The 18100-nt window shown below is 52.4% G+C and overlaps 7 protein-coding genes across 7 annotated transcripts; 1 reads left to right on the forward strand and 6 right to left on the reverse strand.

Moving 5' to 3' along the window:
- Positions 1–870: 870 nt before the first annotated feature.
- J4E86_008561 (uncharacterized protein) lies at positions 871–2115 on the reverse strand (the record flags this gene model as incomplete). The annotated part of the gene is made up of 1 exon (XM_051449072.1): positions 871–2115. One exon carries the CDS (start codon positions 2113–2115, stop codon positions 871–873), a length of 1245 nt encoding a protein of 414 aa, XP_051299491.1.
- A 1121-nt stretch (positions 2116–3236) lies between these two features.
- On the reverse strand, positions 3237–5119 carry J4E86_008562 (uncharacterized protein; the record flags this gene model as incomplete). The annotated part of the gene is made up of 2 exons (XM_051449073.1): positions 3237–4982; positions 5045–5119. The coding sequence occupies 2 exons, from the start codon at positions 5117–5119 to the stop codon at positions 3237–3239; spliced, it is 1821 nt and encodes a 606-aa protein (XP_051299492.1).
- Positions 5120–6356: 1237 nt separating this feature from the next.
- Positions 6357–9572, reverse strand: LOS1 (pre-tRNA nuclear export protein; the record flags this gene model as incomplete). The annotated part of the gene is made up of 3 exons (XM_051449074.1): positions 6357–6871; positions 6921–9504; positions 9561–9572. 3 exons carry the CDS (start codon positions 9570–9572, stop codon positions 6357–6359), a joined length of 3111 nt encoding a protein of 1036 aa, XP_051299493.1.
- Positions 9573–10369: 797 nt separating this feature from the next.
- On the reverse strand, positions 10370–11386 carry J4E86_008564 (uncharacterized protein; the record flags this gene model as incomplete). Its single annotated transcript, XM_051449075.1, has 4 exons — positions 10370–10558; positions 10607–10798; positions 10850–11070; positions 11125–11386. The coding sequence occupies 4 exons, from the start codon at positions 11384–11386 to the stop codon at positions 10370–10372; spliced, it is 864 nt and encodes a 287-aa protein (XP_051299494.1).
- Positions 11387–11738: 352 nt separating this feature from the next.
- J4E86_008565 (uncharacterized protein) lies at positions 11739–12370 on the reverse strand (the record flags this gene model as incomplete). Its single annotated transcript, XM_051449076.1, has 3 exons — positions 11739–11895; positions 11948–12232; positions 12324–12370. The coding sequence occupies 3 exons, from the start codon at positions 12368–12370 to the stop codon at positions 11739–11741; spliced, it is 489 nt and encodes a 162-aa protein (XP_051299495.1).
- Positions 12371–12629: 259 nt separating this feature from the next.
- J4E86_008566 (uncharacterized protein) lies at positions 12630–14378 on the forward strand (the record flags this gene model as incomplete). Its single annotated transcript, XM_051449077.1, has 1 exon — positions 12630–14378. One exon carries the CDS (start codon positions 12630–12632, stop codon positions 14376–14378), a length of 1749 nt encoding a protein of 582 aa, XP_051299496.1.
- Positions 14379–15240: 862 nt separating this feature from the next.
- On the reverse strand, positions 15241–17052 carry J4E86_008567 (uncharacterized protein; the record flags this gene model as incomplete). Its single annotated transcript, XM_051449078.1, has 3 exons — positions 15241–15828; positions 15882–16062; positions 16499–17052. The coding sequence occupies 3 exons, from the start codon at positions 17050–17052 to the stop codon at positions 15241–15243; spliced, it is 1323 nt and encodes a 440-aa protein (XP_051299497.1).
- Between the last annotated feature and the right edge of the window lie 1048 nt (positions 17053–18100).

Raw genomic sequence — 18100 nt, forward strand, 5'->3', positions numbered from 1 at the left:
ATATCCCAACTTTGGAAACATCGCCCTCGCCTTTTTCGTCCATACTGCGCCACACCCCCACCAACCCCACTCCATGGATATCAAGGGTTTAGTACCTGACACTAGCTAGTATAGTGGCTGAGCAAGCCTACTTCTATTTCCAGATCTAAGATGATTCACATCATTTGTCGTGGGATGATGCTTGTGCGGCTTTGATGCCGGGGTCCGGGTTTCGAGGGCCCTGTGATGGTCAAGCATGCGAGGTTTCAAGACATCCGCGCTCCGAGCCTGATTAGTGATCTGGCTCAGGGAGGCGGATGGGTATTCGAGGGTGGACTGGAGTGGATGAGAGAATGGGATACGTTTGTGCGCATGCTGGGTAGACATGAGGGCTGATAGTGTTGCGATAGATAAACGAGATGGTTAACAGGAGCAAGTTTTATGTAGTTTGAAATGAACGAATTGTAGGATCATCAAGCTGTCAATCAACCAACAACGCCCACTATTTCGACAACTGGCAAATTACCTCTCAGCCGATTTCAATACACATTAGGAACGACAGATGCTACAGTCACGCAATTAAATCGGAAAAGGCATGGTATCAGAAATCGTGTTTCATTTCTAAGGCTTCTAAACCGAGGGTGATTTTGGCTACCGGCAGGCATCCTTGTGACCCTGTCGATACTCAAGCCCCTTGGTGTTCGTTCGAAAATCTCGAAAAGTCCCAACACAGAACGCCAATAGATGCGAAGAAAAGCTTTGGGTATGTACAGCGGAAAGTTCGGTCCCAGACCACATTCCCGGTCGAAAAAGGTGGAAGAAACGAGTGTGTGAATGCAGTCATGTTTCAATATGTGTCGTGAGCGATGCGTGTCATGAGGCATTGTGCGTTTAGTTGACAACGCGGCGGCTGGACCAACGAGGACGAGCGATGCGTCCGTTGTAACCACGCTTTGTGATGCTGCCGTTGACACAGGTTGTGCCGGCTGCGACGGCTTGCCAGACGACCTCGCCGTTGTTGCAGAGGCCGAATTGATCGGCGCCGTTGCAGACCACAGAGCCGTTCTCGGTGCAAGTGCCCGCGCCACCAGCTGAAGGAGTTGAAGGCATAGAAGGAGCGGCAGGAGAGCCGGTTCCAGCAGGAACGGTGGGTGCGACCGGAGAGGGAGCAGTGGGTGAGGCGGTAACAGTAACGAGTGTGGTGGACGTCGATGGCACTGTGGGTGCGGCTGGGGGAGCGATGGATGCACCGCTGGAAGCTCCGGGAGCGAAGACACCACCGCCATTAGGTGGGAGAGCAGATGAGTCGCCTCCAGTAACAGATGTGGGAACGGCAGATGGCGATCCCGCGGCGGGGGCGGTAGGGGCAGGATGGTACTGACCATCGTTCGCAGAAGTAGGAGCAGCAGATGGCTCTCCACCAGCAGGAGATGAGGGAGCAGCTGAAGACTCGCCACCAGCAGGGGAAGATGGCTCAGCAGGAGTGGAACCAGTAGCTCCACAGCTACCAGTAGGGTCTTCCAAGTCGTTGGTAGCACCCTTCTCGACGTTTGAACCCGGGTTGGGAAACTTGGTAGCAAAGTTTTGAGGAGAGGTGCAACCCTCATTGATGTTCGCGACAAACATATCAGGAAGCTCGTTGAAAGCAGAGTCATCGCTAGCGCCACCAGTAACTTCGATAGGCGCACAGTTCATGTAAAGTTCTGGGGCTCCCGACATCTTCGAGAACCAAGTCCATGCAAAGGTAGCCTTGCCGTTGGGAATGCTGGCAGGAAGCTCGTAGCTGTACTCGCTAACTTGGCCATCGACACCAGGGCATCCACCTTCAATTGACTTGATAACCTTGAACTTGGAGTTCTCGGTAGGTTCGGTGTCCATGGTAACGCTGAGTTGGCAGGAACCGCCGCCATGGACAGCTGTGCCCTTGAACTTGATTGTTTGCTGCTCTCCTACGGCCATCTTGTTCATCTCGGAGACTGTGAAGCCAAGGTTGCTCTTGCAGGGGAATTGGGATTTGTTGATAGGGCCATTGTCGATCTTGTCAACGCTGTACGGAACAGGTTGCTCCATGATGATATGGGCGTTGGTGATGGCGAAGAAAGCGGCCGCAGCCATAACGGTGGATCGGACGGACATGATGCTGATGGTTGGAATGGGGAAATTGTACAACGGCAATTGCGATAGATGTTTGTAGAGAATGTAAGTGATCTAGACCTGCTAGTCGTGTAAATGATACTGCAATGCAAAGAACGTAGAAGCTACTAAGAGAGCGTGAGTTGTGATGGGAAAATCATGCTGCGAAGAAGCGATCGTGTCTTATACTTGTGCCACCACCAACGTGGTGTGGATACTATAGCCATCGCGTGCCGCCACCAAAACCTCCACAATGCGTATGCTCGAATGATCCTCTAATCAAACGACCATACTGGAGGGTGACAGTGTAGACGTAAGACAAGGTACATGGAAGACGTTGGTGGTCCACAGCGGCCAGCGTCTACGGGATGAAACGGGCGGTCCGGGTATGCTGAGGCTCCCAGCCAAGGGAATGCGAAAATGGTGCAAAGCCGACGCATGTACGTTATGCGTCGACGCCTAAGTGGGAAGGCCATGAAGACGTGGATTCGAGGATCACCATGTGTCGGTGCAGGGCCTAAAGGGGGAGGTTTCGTTTCGATGTTGCATCTGAGCAGCCATTGGTTAAGGCATGGTCGCTTAGCGGGCCGGTAGAAGATCCGTACCCCTGTGTTTTATGGAGCGTCGCATCTCAGACTCCACGATCCCTGTCCAACGTGGCCGATTGGTGAGCCGCTTTCTCTTTCGCGGACGCCGATGGCTGCTCGTTTCTGGGTTTCGCTCCACTGCGCCTGGTGTCGACGCTTGTATTCACTAGCATCCGCTCAAAGACTGACACATCTTCTCTCGAATCGCGCAAGGGACTGGCTGAGCTACGGCGCCAGGGTGCCGATTACCATTAGCTGTGGGTATTGCGTCGATGAACGATGACGCGGACGTTTGCTGCCCTGGAGGGATGATCAAATTGTTTGGAGGCCCATCTTCACTGACCCATCATATCCTAAACACCAGGATAGGCAATTACTTCCTGGGTGTGTCGCACTTGTTGACTGAGGTGATGTTAATTAGAGCTGTCCAGACTCAACGAATCGCCGTACCCTTTTCCTCGTAGGGGGGGCCCACATCGTGCATGACGAAGAGCTACTGCGCCACAGACTGGACCGAGACGAGACGGAGGCTGCCTCTTAAAAGTACATGCGGCCTTTCTCAAGTTTGCGCTTCGGTGTGCCCGCAGCGAATGCGATATGCCCGATGTCCTCACTGGCGCGTACGTCGCCCACGTGCACATCAACGTCCTTCAGCAACCTTGCTCTTTCCATAGCATCCAAGGTGTTGCCTCCCGCAGGTAGATCGAGGTATGGATTTTCGTAGGTCATGCTTGTGACAAATCCAAACATCTCCGGACCAAGTGTCTTCCGCTTGAGAATCAACGACCCAACGCCGACCAGAAATATCGCAACTGCAGCTACGAGCAACAGACTCAGCCAAGCGAAATTGCAAAGGTAGATGTCATGTGTCCTACTAATTGTCGCGTTTGTCGTCGCTCCGATGAAGAATATTCCTGAGTCATACGTCGCCAGATTAAAGGGTCTGAACCAGTTTGCGAAGGTAGTGTTTTGGGTAGTTTCGTTTTGAAGTAGGTAGACATCGACATCGTTTACTGGCTTGGTATCAAGACCGAAAGCCGACGAGTTGCTTTGTGGAAGGTTTCCAAGATATGCGTTTGGTGCAATCGTAAGTTGGTAGTAGGTGTTCAGAACAAGAGATAGCCGTTTCGCAAAAACCTCCGGGCTTAGTTCTGTCAGGTTTACCCAACCTGGATTAATGCCCAGATTCGAAGTCGGTGAGGTTAATTGAAAGGACGTTGTGTTGTAGATGAACTGCTCGGTCGGATTAGATCCTCTAGACCAACCGAAAGCTTTAGGGAAAGCAGCTAGAGCCAGTTGCGAGATCAGGATGTGGTCGAAGGGAGTGACATGAGTATTCCGCAAGTCTGACTGAGACGGACGGACTTTGACAGCAGCACAAGTGTCTTTGTTGCACTCCACCACCGTTTCAGTGTGACTCTGACCAAGAGAACAGTTAGTGATACTCAGACTTGTGTTTCCAAGTGGTCCGACTCCCAAGCTGGAGGCGTACGTGAGCTTTCGCATGGGAAATTCCTGGTTCGTCATCGATGTGTTGTTGTAACCAGCAAACGCATCAAAACGGCCGTCTCCATCAGTACCTCCATTGGTGAGCGGAAGGTCTGTCTGTAGAAAGAATGTCGAGCGCTTTCCTCCGGCTACTCTATCGTTGCCCCAAGGGCTATTCTCATCTGACATGTTCTGCCATATCTGGCCCGGCACGAGCTTCTCGAGTTCAGTAAAGTCGGTTCTGTTTTCCACGGTACGCGATACCCATGGCTCACACTGTACGGTAAGCTGAGAAGTCTCCAAGCTAAAGCTCCCGTCCCGATCCACGGGGCGTCCGATGACAGGTATGCCGATCAAAGAGACGTAATCTTCAGGGCGTCGTTGGGTTAAATTAAGAATGGTCCATCTGTCTTTGCTGCCCCCGCCGAGTTCAAGGTACGGTATTTTGACATTGCCCCAGATATCCTGTGGCCCGTTTTTGACTTGTTCGGAACCCAATAATGCGGCAGCATACAATGCTTCGACTTGAGTCAGACTTCCATCGGTTTCAACGTAGGTACCGCTACTAATTGCCCACGCGGCGCTACCAGGGCCAGTGGAAAGGTAACGAAGAGGAGAGAAAGTTGCTATCGTATAGGTGGACTTGCTCATCAAACGTAGTGATGCCTGACCGCCTAGAGGGGACATTGTCCAAAGAAATAGCAGATTCGCACCAACAACGGTAATTCGTCGCATCAGTAGCTGGCTTTCGATCGTTCCCCATACAGACTGGCTTGCCATGAGTAGCTCGAGATTCTGACGAGTCAGTCAGTGATCATGACTAGCGCAACATCGTATGTATGCTTCACTCGACTTACACTAAGTTTGGTGCCTTTCTCCGCTAGGTATCTTGCAATCATTTTCATACTACGACCACTTATCGCCGCGAACATGATGGGAAATATAGTCGGGCCCTTAGTACATCAGCAGGTTGCAAAGATCTGGAAGCGGAGATTGCGGACAAGCTGGATAGCTGCAGTAACCTTAGTTGCAAAAACATTGCCAGCAACAGGTTTACCATTCAGGGTTACGACTGCTATGCCGAGCACTATAGTATGTCAGCACGGGTATGGGGAGGCTCCTGTCGCAAACTGACAAACGAAGTATACGGGAAGCAAGACAAGGATGACATCCGCAACAAGATACAAGCATGAGATCCAGGTGCGCTGCTTCAATGCTTGTGCTTCGTCTGGCCAACTCGGCGTCCGCTTTACAGTCGCTTCGACCGATGTTGATTTCGACTCAGGTTGGGCTTGATTCGGATGATCTGAATATACGACTGTTGAGTCCATATTGTGTCGGTGGAATGAGCTCCAGCGCGAGACGTCGCTGACGTTCATGCTGTTGTTGTTGTTGATTACGCGGTACGAGCGACCACAGTAACGTCAGGATGAGGCTGATAGTTCGCGCACAGCGAACGACGCTTCTTTTGCTTCCGCATCCTCATCCTATGCGGCGTAGTACCAGAGCAAGTCCTTAGCATAGCGCTAAATAAACTTTCCACTCGACATTTTATGAGCGCGCTTCCTGAAGTCTCAGGTTGCATTTGGGGCGTTCCTGACGAATCGGTTTGTGTGGGGTGAAACACGAAGCGCTTGGGCGGGTCTTGCTAAACCATTCTTCGCGACATGTGGAGAAATCGCGATTCTATCACATTGCATGTTGGCATTCGTGCGTCACTGCTTGCGGGAATGATGAGAGGCTCGGGCCGGGATGAGGCGGGTTTAGAATTGGTGGTTTGGTGGAGGAAGCTGGAGGGTAGTGCCGTTGTGAAGTTGGTGCAGCGCGAGAGTGTAGGGCTGAAGCGGCAGGCGCGACTACATCGCGTCCGGAGGCTCGCATCTCTACTCGTCCCTCACTATGACATGCTATCATCATGCTATGAGGCACAGTATTAGACTGCAAACACATTTGATGTATACTATGATGGGAAATCTATCTTGTAATGAGGCTGCACTACGAAGATGCGAGCTAGCTGCTGGGGTTATCACGGAAATCAAACTCAATACCAAGCCTTTTGGCGCCCGCTACGATGCAGAATGATGCCGCCTTCATGATGGACAAATATTACGCCAAACTGATAAATCCCACCTCCACTATGATCCCCGAAACCCGACTAGGTATCGAAGCTCAACCTCGGCTTGCAAGCATGCGATCCACGAATTGAACGTAGAAGTTGCGCCATTCCTTTTCTTTCTTCGGTCCCTCGAACGAGCCGGCGAGGGTGCGCAGGTATTGGTCCGCGCCGTCGTCGCCCACTCCCATGCCACCGAGATCGCTCTTGAGTCGCTCCACATACGGTTCGCCAACCTTCTTAATGATCTCGTGCTGCAGGTTGGCGGCCTCAAAAAGGACTTGCTTTGCCTGCGCGTCTTTCGAGTTGAAGCCCGGAGATGCGGGAATTGACCATGCCAACGGAGAAAACTTATCTACCACGTAGTTGTCGAAACCCGGCAATGGTGCTTGAGCAGTGTCGGGAGATGTGGGTGTTGCGTTCGCGCCAGGCCCGACTTTGTCGGGTCCGCCCCACACCGTGATCATGCGGATAAGCACAAAGATTGCAAGGCGCGCGGTAGGATAGTCGTGTGTGTCGCGAGCGAACGTTTCGATCGAAGAAATTATGGGCTCGAATGTCGCTTGATTTACTGCGGAACATTAGCAGTGTCAAGTCTATATTTGATGTCGTCGACTTACCATTGCTGACGAACACAGACCCAAGACCTTGGTTGAGAACAACGACGATGAAGTTCAGATACTCTCGACGGAGCTCAGCTAGTTGAATCTCGTCATCTGTACCCGAAGGAACTACAGCTAGTGCGGTAAATATGCGTTGCAAGACTGGACTCATGACGGTATCTAGAATGCCAGCGATCTCTGACTTGAAGGTGAAGACGACCTGACCAAGCACTTTGAGGAAGGTACTGATCTCGTCCATGGAAGAACTCAAAGAAAGGAGCCCTTCGATCCAGGATGGCAGCTGTTGTAGCAGACGCGAGCCTAATACGGCAATCATGCGCGAGAAAGCGAATCTTGCAGCGTGTCGAATGGAGCCAGATGAGTTCAGTGATTCAACGGCGACGAGGATAGCTTCAGATGCTTTGACGAACTCATCCGCCACCTCACTCTGGGGCGCGACGCTGTTGTTGTTTGACGGTACCCAGTCTGAGTAGCCTCGAGCTAGCGTACCTATGGCCATGATGATATGGTGGATTTGGAGTATAGCCCGCTCATCACCATTCCTCGCCTGGGGAAGAGTCTGTTGCATGTCTGAGAACAGAGGGCTCATGATGGTCTGCGCGTAGAGTCTCTTGTTCTCCGCGGAGACGGTGTTGGACGAAGCGATGCAGCCCACGGCTTCAAAAAGGTACAGCTGCGAGTCGAACAGCGCATCCGCCGACTGATCCTCTTCATCGGACGACATCTCATCTTCTGAAGTATCTGGTAGCTCAGCTTTGATGGCAAGCAAGTCTCCAACCGCTTGAATGATGTCGTAGGATACGTTGCCCAGTTGGGCCCGCAGATGCTTGACTAAGCGTTGGAAGAGATACCAGGATCGCGAGCGGACCTTGACATGGTTGCTATGGGTAAGGTTGACAAAATTCTCAAGTACCTTGGGGATGAGGCCAGGATTCTGCTCGAAGAACTGATAGTAGCGTACGCATATCTCCATATACTGCAGTTGAACAGCAGGGTGCGGGTAGTTTGCTAGACCAGATTCGACCATGCTGTTCATCATATTCACGAGTTGCTGAGCTGCAGCCGATGAGGGCTCGCGTTTCGCATACAGTCCCTGGTTTCTGACTGCAAGTTCTCCAAATAGATACATCTCATACAGAGCCAATTCGAGGTCGCGCCAGTTCAGGGATTGATCGCCTTGAGATAGGCGTCCAAAGGTTCCGTTGACTAAGCGACTGAGTGTCTCGATGTAGTAAGGCTCGTCGATGGCGGTTACTGTTTGTTGCAGGACGTGGAGGCGTCTGCGGAGATCGAGGAACTCTGCTTCGTCTGTCTGTTCGCCTTCCTCACCCCATGAGGCTGTCTCGTCATACTTCATTTTTGCAATGATCGCATCTAGAACGGGTGGTAATACTGCGGCGTATTGTGGAGGTATCGATCCAGACTTCTTTTGCAATTTGCGGAGGAACGTAAGAAGATCTGTAAGAGATGGGATGACAGTCGAGCAGACCTCGTCGTATTGGTCAGCGAAGAAACGTAAGAGGTAAGGCGTGAAGATGCGAATGAGATCGTCTGCGCGTTGCCGAACATGCTCCTCGACAGCCTCGTTCTCTAGTATCTTTACGATATCGAATACGATGTTGTTCACGAGCTTAGCGACAGTCTCGGCAAGGTCGTTGTCGTAGTTCGAGCTGTTGAAATCGGCCAGAGCTGGGCTGCTGATCAGCTGGCCGACGACTTCGGAAAGATTTAGGAAAGTGATTAATTCAATCTTATCCGATGGGCTCATCTTCTTCCCGACGATCTCTGAGAATGTATCGATTGCCGCATCGCGCACCTTTCCAGCAGCGCTCTCGGGATCAGCGATTCCTTGTTGGCCCGCCATTTCCAGGAAAGTTGTGATCATGGCTTGGTTGACAATCAAGTTGATGTCGGTCCAACTAACCCAGCGCCCGATAGTCTCCAGGCACATCTTCACAAGATTCAGGTCTGTCTCCCTCCACTTCGCGAGTATTTCTTGCCAAGATAACGAGATCTTCTGCGCGTCCCGTTGCCGGATGAGGTCTTTCAGCTCTGTGTTGCGCTTCTTCTCGTCCTCTGGGCGGGCGACCAACTGGTCAGCAATTTCGTCGTGCACTTGACCGAGCATACGAAGGTATAGCAACGTCGTGGCTGTATTGACGTTTCCGATGGTAGACTGGTCGCCAGCCAAGGCACGGAAGTCGTCGAAGAAGGACTGCCATGAGGAAGGGTATAGAGCTACGAAGAGATAAGTGACAGTCTGCATCAGCTTGTTCTGGATATGGCTTGTGTCTGCAGCTCCACTGCCCGGGAAATAGGATCGGTGGATATGGCCCATGAGTGTATCCTTGATGTACGCAAGACTCTGCTCATCGAGGCGATGTTCTTGGATCGCGTTGTTCACAAGGTCGAGCGACGTATGGCGGACAAAGTCGGTGGGACGAGGGTCGCGCGCGAAGAGTGTGAGGGCAGCTTGCCATGCGGAGCCTTCGGCACGGAGCTGGTTCAGGTATTCGATAGCCTGACCGCGCAGCTCCTGGCTCGACGTCGGATTTGCGGCGATCTGGATGGCATTTTCGACCTTTGACATGGAGTGTGAGTATATGCTTCATGGATTGGGCAAACAATGGTACGTACCTGGCCCTCCATTTCCTCGTGTTGTCAAAGCTGAGCAAGCAGGGTTGAGTCACAGGTTGAGTCGGTGTGGTCTGCCCTATAGATTGTACATCGGACGTGGTGGGGTAGGAACTATGAGCGGATTGGTATGCTACCGGACCATGGAGCAAACTGTGGAAGACTGCATCATGAAAGCGTTACAGCGGTGTAGGCAGAGGCGGGGCACGAGGGGCTGACGTACGGCGTGTGCAAGGGTTCGTGCGTGAAAGAAACAATGGCCAGAGCTCAGGGTCTATGTGCCAGGCGATTAGGGTACCGACTGGAAAAAGCAAAAGTTGTTCTCCGTCTTCGTCGAGGCGTCGAGGCCGAAAACAGCTGTGCAATGACTGAAGTGGCAGCGCCAAGCCCGGGCCTGGTGGGATGTTCTCGCGCCCAATTTGACCGTGTGACACGTGCGCACGAGATTTTGGTTTCGACACCGCCACGCGCATTGCTGAAGTTATAATCGTCATTCACGCTGCTTTCAGACAGCAATCAGGTGCCCGTCGAGTACGAGAGTCCCCATATGGAGAGCCAGCAACGCAGTCGTCCCTCTATCATGCTTATACATTTGAAGCCCGCACTCTATGGCGAATTCACGGCAGCAAGAGCTGAGATACAATTCGGTGTTCACGTGCAAAAAGTTGATCAACCCAATAAATCACGAATGAGTAGTCAAGTCTTTCCAGATGTGTACGGATTCTATTAGGTTCTATAGTTTCTCTCTGATACACGAGCCGCTTCTGTAGTAGTGAGCAGACTGCTATTACAATCGGTGTCACGTCTACTTACTATGCGCCTAGATGCTTTGCCGCCCACTCGACGTGATCGTCAGCAAATGTGGCCATGAAGTAGTAGCTGTGATCGTAATCGGGCTGCATGCGCAGTTGAATGCCCTTGTCATTGCCAGCTTCCTTGGCTGCCTTGACGAAGTTCTCCGGTAGAAGCTGGCCTTGCTTGTAGAAGTTGTCTCCAGTGCCCTAGCTCAGTTAGTAAAACGATACAAGACTGTCGCATATGAGACGCACCACATCGATGAGCATCTCAAGAGGACCCTTCCATTGCTTGACCAGCTCTGACGCATCATGCTCCTTCCACTTTTGTTGCTGGTCCTCGCCAAAGTATCCCTTGAAAGCTTTCTGGCCCCATGGGCAGTTGATGGGATTGGCGATGGGTGCAAATGCAGAGACGGACTTGTACATGCCGGGGTTCTTGAGGAACTATCAATGGTGGTCAGTCTAGTCCTCCTGGTATGCAAGCAGCTGACCAACCAGTGTCAATGCCCCGTGTCCACCCATACTGTGCCCTGTGATGCTGACTTTGCTGGAATCTAGCTCTTTGAAAGACGAGAACAGCGCTTCGGGGAGCTCTTTGGTGATGTATGAGTACATGTTGTAGCCCTTTGACCATGGCTCCTTGGTGGCATCGACGTAGAAACCTGCGCCTGACCCGAAGTCGTATGACTCGTCTTCACCTTCGATCTGTAGGCCCCCTAGTGAGTGGGTTAGTCAAATGCTCCGCGTATAGTCTCACGGTAGGCACGCACTCGGTGAAGTATCAGGGTACACGACAGCGATGCCATGTTTGGCTGCGCCGTGCTGGAAAAAGCCCTTCTCTGAGCAGTTGTTGCCGGTGCATGTGAGGCCGGAAAGGTAGAAGAGAACTGGGACCTTGGCGCCGGACTTGAGTGCTTGTGGAGGCAGGAACACGTTCAGCTCCATGTCGGTGTTTGTGCTTGAGGACTTGTGCTTCAACTTGAGAAGCTTGCCGCCGAAGGATGCAATGGTGCCTGTGGTTTCGAAAGACATCTTGGACAATGTGGTATAGCAAGAAAAACGAATAGTAGGAGGTTGGAATGCAAACGCAGTTCTAGGGGCCCTTGGAAGTTTTGTGAGCAGGCGCATTGAGTGACGTTGTGCCTGAAATTAGTGCGGGGGACGAATAGCTATGTCGAGCTACCCCACCTCCCTCTAGACCTTTGGCTTGTTACAGAAATCTTATCCGCGGATCCGCACAGGCAACGGACAAGGCTTGGAATTAACGGAGATCGGGTGAGACTCGGGATATAATTGCGCAACCACTTAGAGACTCCTTTCGCCGAAATACCCCATATTTAGCCAAACAAAACTCCATAGCAAATGCAATCAGCCACACCACGCTTCATGTCAGAAGCTCTTCGCAAGTCCAGTCCTCGTAGAAACCATCGGGGAGGTACCGCCGTACAACAAGGGGAATTTTCTTCTCCTGGAGCTCTTTCGCAGCAATTTGCAGAGGATCCGTCATTCCCTCTACGTCGATCAGCACAGGAGCGTTACCACTGCAATCTCATTAGTCCTTGTACATACACCTTCACTCTCAAGGTATTCTACCTGATCTGAAGTGCTCTTGTGCCCAAGACGCGTGCCTTCTCGTACTTTGTCATGTATGGGGTGGTTGTGCGCTTGTCGTTCGGAACCTTCTTGTCCTTTTCGCTTGTAACTGTGTTCTTGGAGGCTTCCTTGGCAGCAGCTGCCGCGTTGGCATCGCCAGATACTACTACGTTGTCGTCGTTGGGTTCGGCATTGTCTGGGTCTTCACCGCCGCCAGGCTGGTCGTCTTCGTCGTCCATCAGATCAGGTTCGGCCTCTTCGTCGAACTCGATGAGGGGCTCGTCACTACTGAAGTTAGAATCGGCGGGACTGTCTCCTACCGTTCCCCTAGCTGATGCGCCCGGTGGAGGAAACCCAGAGATGGAGCTGAACGTACATGTCACCGGCGCCGCCGTCGTAGTCGTCACCGCCATAGTCGGACATGTTTGCAGCAGGTTTATACGCGCGTGTGTGTCTCTGGAAGGGATGCCGAGAGATGGAGAGGTACGCGTGGAGTATGGGGTGTATGCCTGGTGCGATGCGACTGGCAAAGAAAGTTCGCGATCAGAAATCGCAGGGGTCGGCGTCTGCACTAGCGTGGGAAATCTTGGCGGTCGCAAAATACAGTGGAGCTCGACTTTCGTCCATGGTTCTGCGCATCCACGAGCCGCCTTGCAACCACGCGCACGTTGTATGCAATACTATGGCGCCGAAACGGAGGAACACCGAAGACGCTAGTGTGGCGCCGCAGAAGAGGTCTCGCAACAGTACCGTAACCCCGATCACCGTGACGTCGATCCTGAAGGCTAACATTCTCGGAGGTGTTGCGGAGGACACACCCGACCAGGACTATGCGACAGACGACTCTGCTGATTACAAGGTCAATTTCACCGACAACGGCACTTTGAGGGCAGAGAGCGAGGCCCGTCGCCAATGGAACTACGTCTGCCCAACCTGCTCGCAACGCTTCAACCGACCATGTCGCCTCGAGACACACATGCGAAGCCACAACAAGGAGCGACCATTTATCTGTACCGAGCCCGGCTGCAACAAGACGTTCCCTCGTAAAGACCACTTACAGCGTCACCTCAAGAACGCCCATAGCGACCCTGCGACCGAGCGGACATTCACATGCGATTGGACCGGGTGTGGCAAGAGTTTCACCTCCAACGGCAGGCTCCAGAGGCACAGAGACGTCCACGAATCCAAACTCTACTGTACCGACTTCCCCCCGTGCAACGAGGCTTTTAGGAAGGCGAAGGCGTTGGAGGCACATGTCAAGATCCAGCACATGGACGTCAAGCCCTTCACTTGTTCTCACGTGAATCAAGAGACCGGCGAGAAATGCGCGAGTGGCTTTCAGACTGAGGGCGCATTACAACGGCATATGGGCAAGACACATGCAGACATACAAGGGCAGGGCCACTTCTGCGTGCTGTGTGCGACGGCTGGAGTAGACGCGGACACAATGCAGAGCGAGTCTGTTGACACATCCACCATCCCGCCACACTTACCGTCTTTCGCGACAAAAGACGAGCTGAACGTGCACACAGCCGAGTGTCACCCACCTGTATGTACACAGTGCGGTCAGAAGTTCAAGACTGCATCCAATCTCAAGACACACTTCGACACCGTCCATGGGCACCCACAAGACCAAACGCAGTTCCCTTGTCCCAGACTAGGCTGTGAGAGTGTCTTCAATCGGAAACACAACCTCACTGTTCACATTCAGACGGTCCACGACAAGCAGTTCAGGTACTCATGTACCCCCGATGCTCTGCAGAATTCAAAACACCCAGATCTCCAAGCCTGGAACGGAGAGAATGCCTGTGGCGCCTCCTTCAAGGCCAAGTCGTCTCTCGATCAGCATGTTCGGAAAAATCATCTTGGTCTCGGCAACCGCAAGCAGCTCCGGAAGGCCGCAAAGTCAAAGAAGAAGCCGGAGCCTTCGATGCTTACCATGCTTACCGGTGTTGGCTATGAGCAAGGCCGCGAGGTGCCCTGTTTGGTGAAGACGTGCGAGTACCGCTTCTACATAGACCGTGATTTACGCCGTCATCTGCTCGCAGAGCATTATATTCTCGAGGACGAGATCGAAGACATGATACAGGAGCGCGATGCTGTCAGTGGGGGGCAGTTCTGGATTGGTGGGTTCGACGACTCAATGAGCATGTTCGACTCTGCTACGCCCAGCATCCCAGAGACGCCTGCTCCATACCTAATGGAGGGCAACATGCCGATGTTACCATATTCTGACTTGAAGAGCATGGATGGGCAAAATGCTTTATTCGATCAGCAATTCGACCAGCTCTCACTCATGAAGGATGACGCTGAGATGGACATGGCGATGGGGTTGGGTCACCTGCCACCAGCCACAGACGCCCAAGAGAGTTTACAATGGGACATGCTAGCTCCCGTTGAGCAGTACAACAGCGATCTCTCTCGTGGCTAAGACAGCGATGCCTGTCAGAGCTGCCGAATGCAATCGTCTGTGGAAGTTGGTGGAGGTTTTCCCATGCCCGATGTGATGGCCGTCAATGATGTTTTCACGAGTTTCACGAGTTTCACGAGTCAGCAAGATACCCAAATAGTAATTAAATCATGTCAAATACGGGAGCGTCCGATACTTCTGCCATGAACCCCAGATCGCAAACTTCCCCATTCGGCCTGTCAATCATGCCAAGCCGTCGATTCTGGCGAACGGCGTTCGGTCGCTACTCGATCGCCGTAGGGGCGGGGAAAAGCTCCGTAGGATCCAGGCGATCGGGCTGCTAGTCCTAGTCTGCCACACCTTTTCTTCACGCCCAAAGCTATGGTTCACTAGTCGATGAGATTGTATTGGCAGAGACCTTATTCTAGTGTGGGCGCCTGGGCCAGACCAGATCTATGGAAGTATCGTTACATTTATATTTTGGCTTTCCAGAGACGGTGGGTTCAGTGGCTGCAGACTTCATTGTAAATCATCTCATTACAATATAACGTATATCTAGTTATCCAATCAAACAAGATTGGTCTGTTACATATAAGCGGAGCATCTCTCGTGACAACAACATCTAAAAACCGTGTGAAGAAAATGCGTCTTCGCAAAGGTACAAAAAGGGTATAAAGTCGCGAAGATGGAAACCCGCCGATGCCGCAAAGGATGGAGAATGACTGCGCGTCTGAGCATTTGTGTTCAAGTAAACGCCTCGCTACGCTGTAAGATGCTGACGAAAATGGTGGTGCTGCCCAAATCGACGTCAGTGGAACGAACAGATATCGCACAGACGGGAGGTGCGATGTTTCAGAAATCAAGAGCAGCCAAGGCCGTCGCATCATGCCGCGGCCTTGATGTACTGAGCTAGCAAACTTGCTTCGGGTATGGAAATCGTGTGATCTGCTTTGCGAGGTGGCCAGTCTTCGTGTTCGAGTTCTACCGTCAGAGTCGTGTTGTGCTGCGCTTCCCAGTCTCGCCGCCATATTTCAAACCTGAGATCCCACCTTTGTAGAAGCCTCTTTCTTCTTAATTCGATAACGGTCTCAAGCCTTGCCAGCTCCTTCTGATATTCCGCTTCTTTTGCAAACTTCTTTCTCTCGTGCTCAATGCCAAATTGCTGCAGCTCTGCTTCTTGTGCTTCTAGTCTTCGTGCGGTGTCCATCTCTTGCCTTGCTCGTAAGACGTTGATTGCACTCGCGTGTCGTCTGGGAAGATCCTGTTGGATCAATCTTTGGTGGTCCAGCTTCTTCAAGTCTTCCTCCGACACAGCATGCACACGCTCTTGGTTGCTTCTCGTACGTAGGCAATACGCCTCAATATACTTTAGGGCTGTTGCTACGTTCTGTGTCTCTTGAGCTTGTGCTTTCAACAGGTCGTGTTCAGCGAGAAGTTGTCGTTCTTCTAATCGCTCCAGGTCCTCATTGTGCTACATCGCTTGAGTCAGCTGACGTATATCACATCAACACGAATTATACTTACCTGTCCGATCCGTTCGTTCTTATCAATCTCAAGCTGTTCTCCCAATTGTTGCATTGAACAATATTGGTACGCTGACAAGGCTTTTCTTTGGCTGCACTCGAACAGCGAGACACGTGCAAGCTCTTCCTTCTGTTGTGTCCTGTAACTTGCGAAAGCCTCTTTAGCTAACGCCAAGCCGATGCTGATCGCCTCGTGTCGGGTGCGCCTCATTGGAGATTGTGGCAAAGCGGAGGAAATGTCTGAAACTAGAGAGTCAATTATGGGATGGGAACTGTCAGCAGTTGAGGTCACAATTTCGCAATAGTCAGAGTCACGGGAAAGAGGCTCAGGCAGCTCGGTAGCAGTCTCCATAGCGAGCCTCGGGTCGTCTTTTGCTGGGATGCGCTCCAGAATGGATTGCGGCAATGCGATTCCACAGCAATCGGGCGCTACGTGTGCGCCTCTCTTTAATGACTCTTGTATATGTGCGCGAACGTCGGCGTCAGACGATATGTGACCGCATACCAGCTTTGCGCCTCGAGGCCTGCTGTGATATCCGTGGTGCGGCGCGGACGTGGTGCAAGTACTACTAAAAAGACTTAGTAGGAAGCTGTCATAAGTCACTGTCCATAACGTACCCTGAATCCCTTCTGAACATGGAGAAAATGACGGAGCCCCGTTTCTTCCTTGGTTGCGCTTGCTGTGACGAGGCTGAGCTGGAGATGGCGGAAGGTGTGATGGACAGTGTCGATGATTGTCTTGACTGGAAATCAGATTCGGGACGGTCAACAAAGTCTCGAGACTTCTCAACAGGTGACGTAATCTGTGAGCGTGCTGGAGGTACCCTTCTTGTGGTTGAGCCGTCAGTGGAGAAAATGAGGTCTCTGGAAGTTCGGGAAGGCGCGGACGTGAAGCTTGTTGACTGCGTTTCTTGAGAGTGAATTGATCTGGAACTTCTCTGATCGCTATCCAGCGTCATAGTCGAGATTGCGCGAGAGATGGTTTCTGGCGGGGGTACGAAACGATAAGGATCGGGGATACCAGATTCGCGAGCAAGCAGCGCCACCTCGGCGTCGAGATGGTCCTCATTCTGATTCATAGGCAGACCCAAGGCTTCGGCCAGATATATAGCATCGTCGAATATGGGAGCCGTGCCGAGCGCAACGGTTTCGTCCCATATGCGGTCAGGCATTGCGCCGGAGCGCGCATGCACTTGGCTGTTGACTGATGTCAAGAGGTCGCTACCAAGACATGCGAGCGGCGCAAGGGTTGTCTCTTCTTGCGCAGGACAGGCGGCACCGTTGGGAGGGCGGCACACAAGCTTGGGCGACTAACAGAGGGGTGCAGCAAACAGAGGGCGGGTCAGGTGTCGAGGACGCACGACGGTGTGAGAACCTTGGAAGTGTGGTTGACATACGGATGGAAGGAGTGGGCGCTAGAGCATGGAAGACGGGCGCCCACACGCCCACTCTGCAGCAGGTGGATCATCTGCTGATGCTGCATTCAGCATGTCGCCTGCAAGCCATCCCACCCGCCAAACGCCGATATGACATCTGTCCATGGCCCGCTAATGAGTTTGCGCGCGCCCGTCGAACGCGGCTATCCGACCGACGTTGCGCCGTCCTTTTCGTCATGTCGCACTTTACATGTTTCGCGCCGCCAATCAGGCCCGCTTAGTGACGACCTAAGTACCGTTGATATCACTTCGGCTGTCATGGCGGTGACGTGCATAGTTCGGCGCCTGTCAGTTCTCCATCTACGACTCGTAGTGGTGTAGCCGGAATACTGTGCCGGGAGCCCACTAGGTGGTTGGAGGATAGCTTCGGCATTGCCGCTTAGTTGCCATGATTTCCGATGTTCTGATGTTCCACCTAGGTGGTAGCCGTCCGTGTCGGGGTCATCCTGGAGCATGTGAAAATGATAATTCGGTTGCGACGTTGGTGATACTGCGCAGGGGCTATCGAGAATAAGAAGCGGTCGGGTACGCACAACTGTACAATTTGGTTTCAGCCTGTAGTCGTCGATCACACGGCCGCCTTGATGACGCAGGTGGTGGTCGTTGGCGTATGCTCCACCTGCATGTACGAATTTGACCCAGAGTACACGCATTTGTATTGCAAGCTTCGTGATGGGCACTACTCTACTGTCCTAAGCGACTACCAAATCGCATGTTGTACATATGCAGCCAAGGCACGCAAGCAAATATGGTACAGTACACAACAGACATGGACCGAGCTACC

Source organism: Alternaria arbusti, assembly GCF_024043155.1.
Source record: "Alternaria arbusti strain BMP 1465 chromosome Unknown scaffold_14, whole genome shotgun sequence".
NCBI lineage: Eukaryota > Fungi > Ascomycota > Dothideomycetes > Pleosporales > Pleosporaceae > Alternaria > Alternaria arbusti.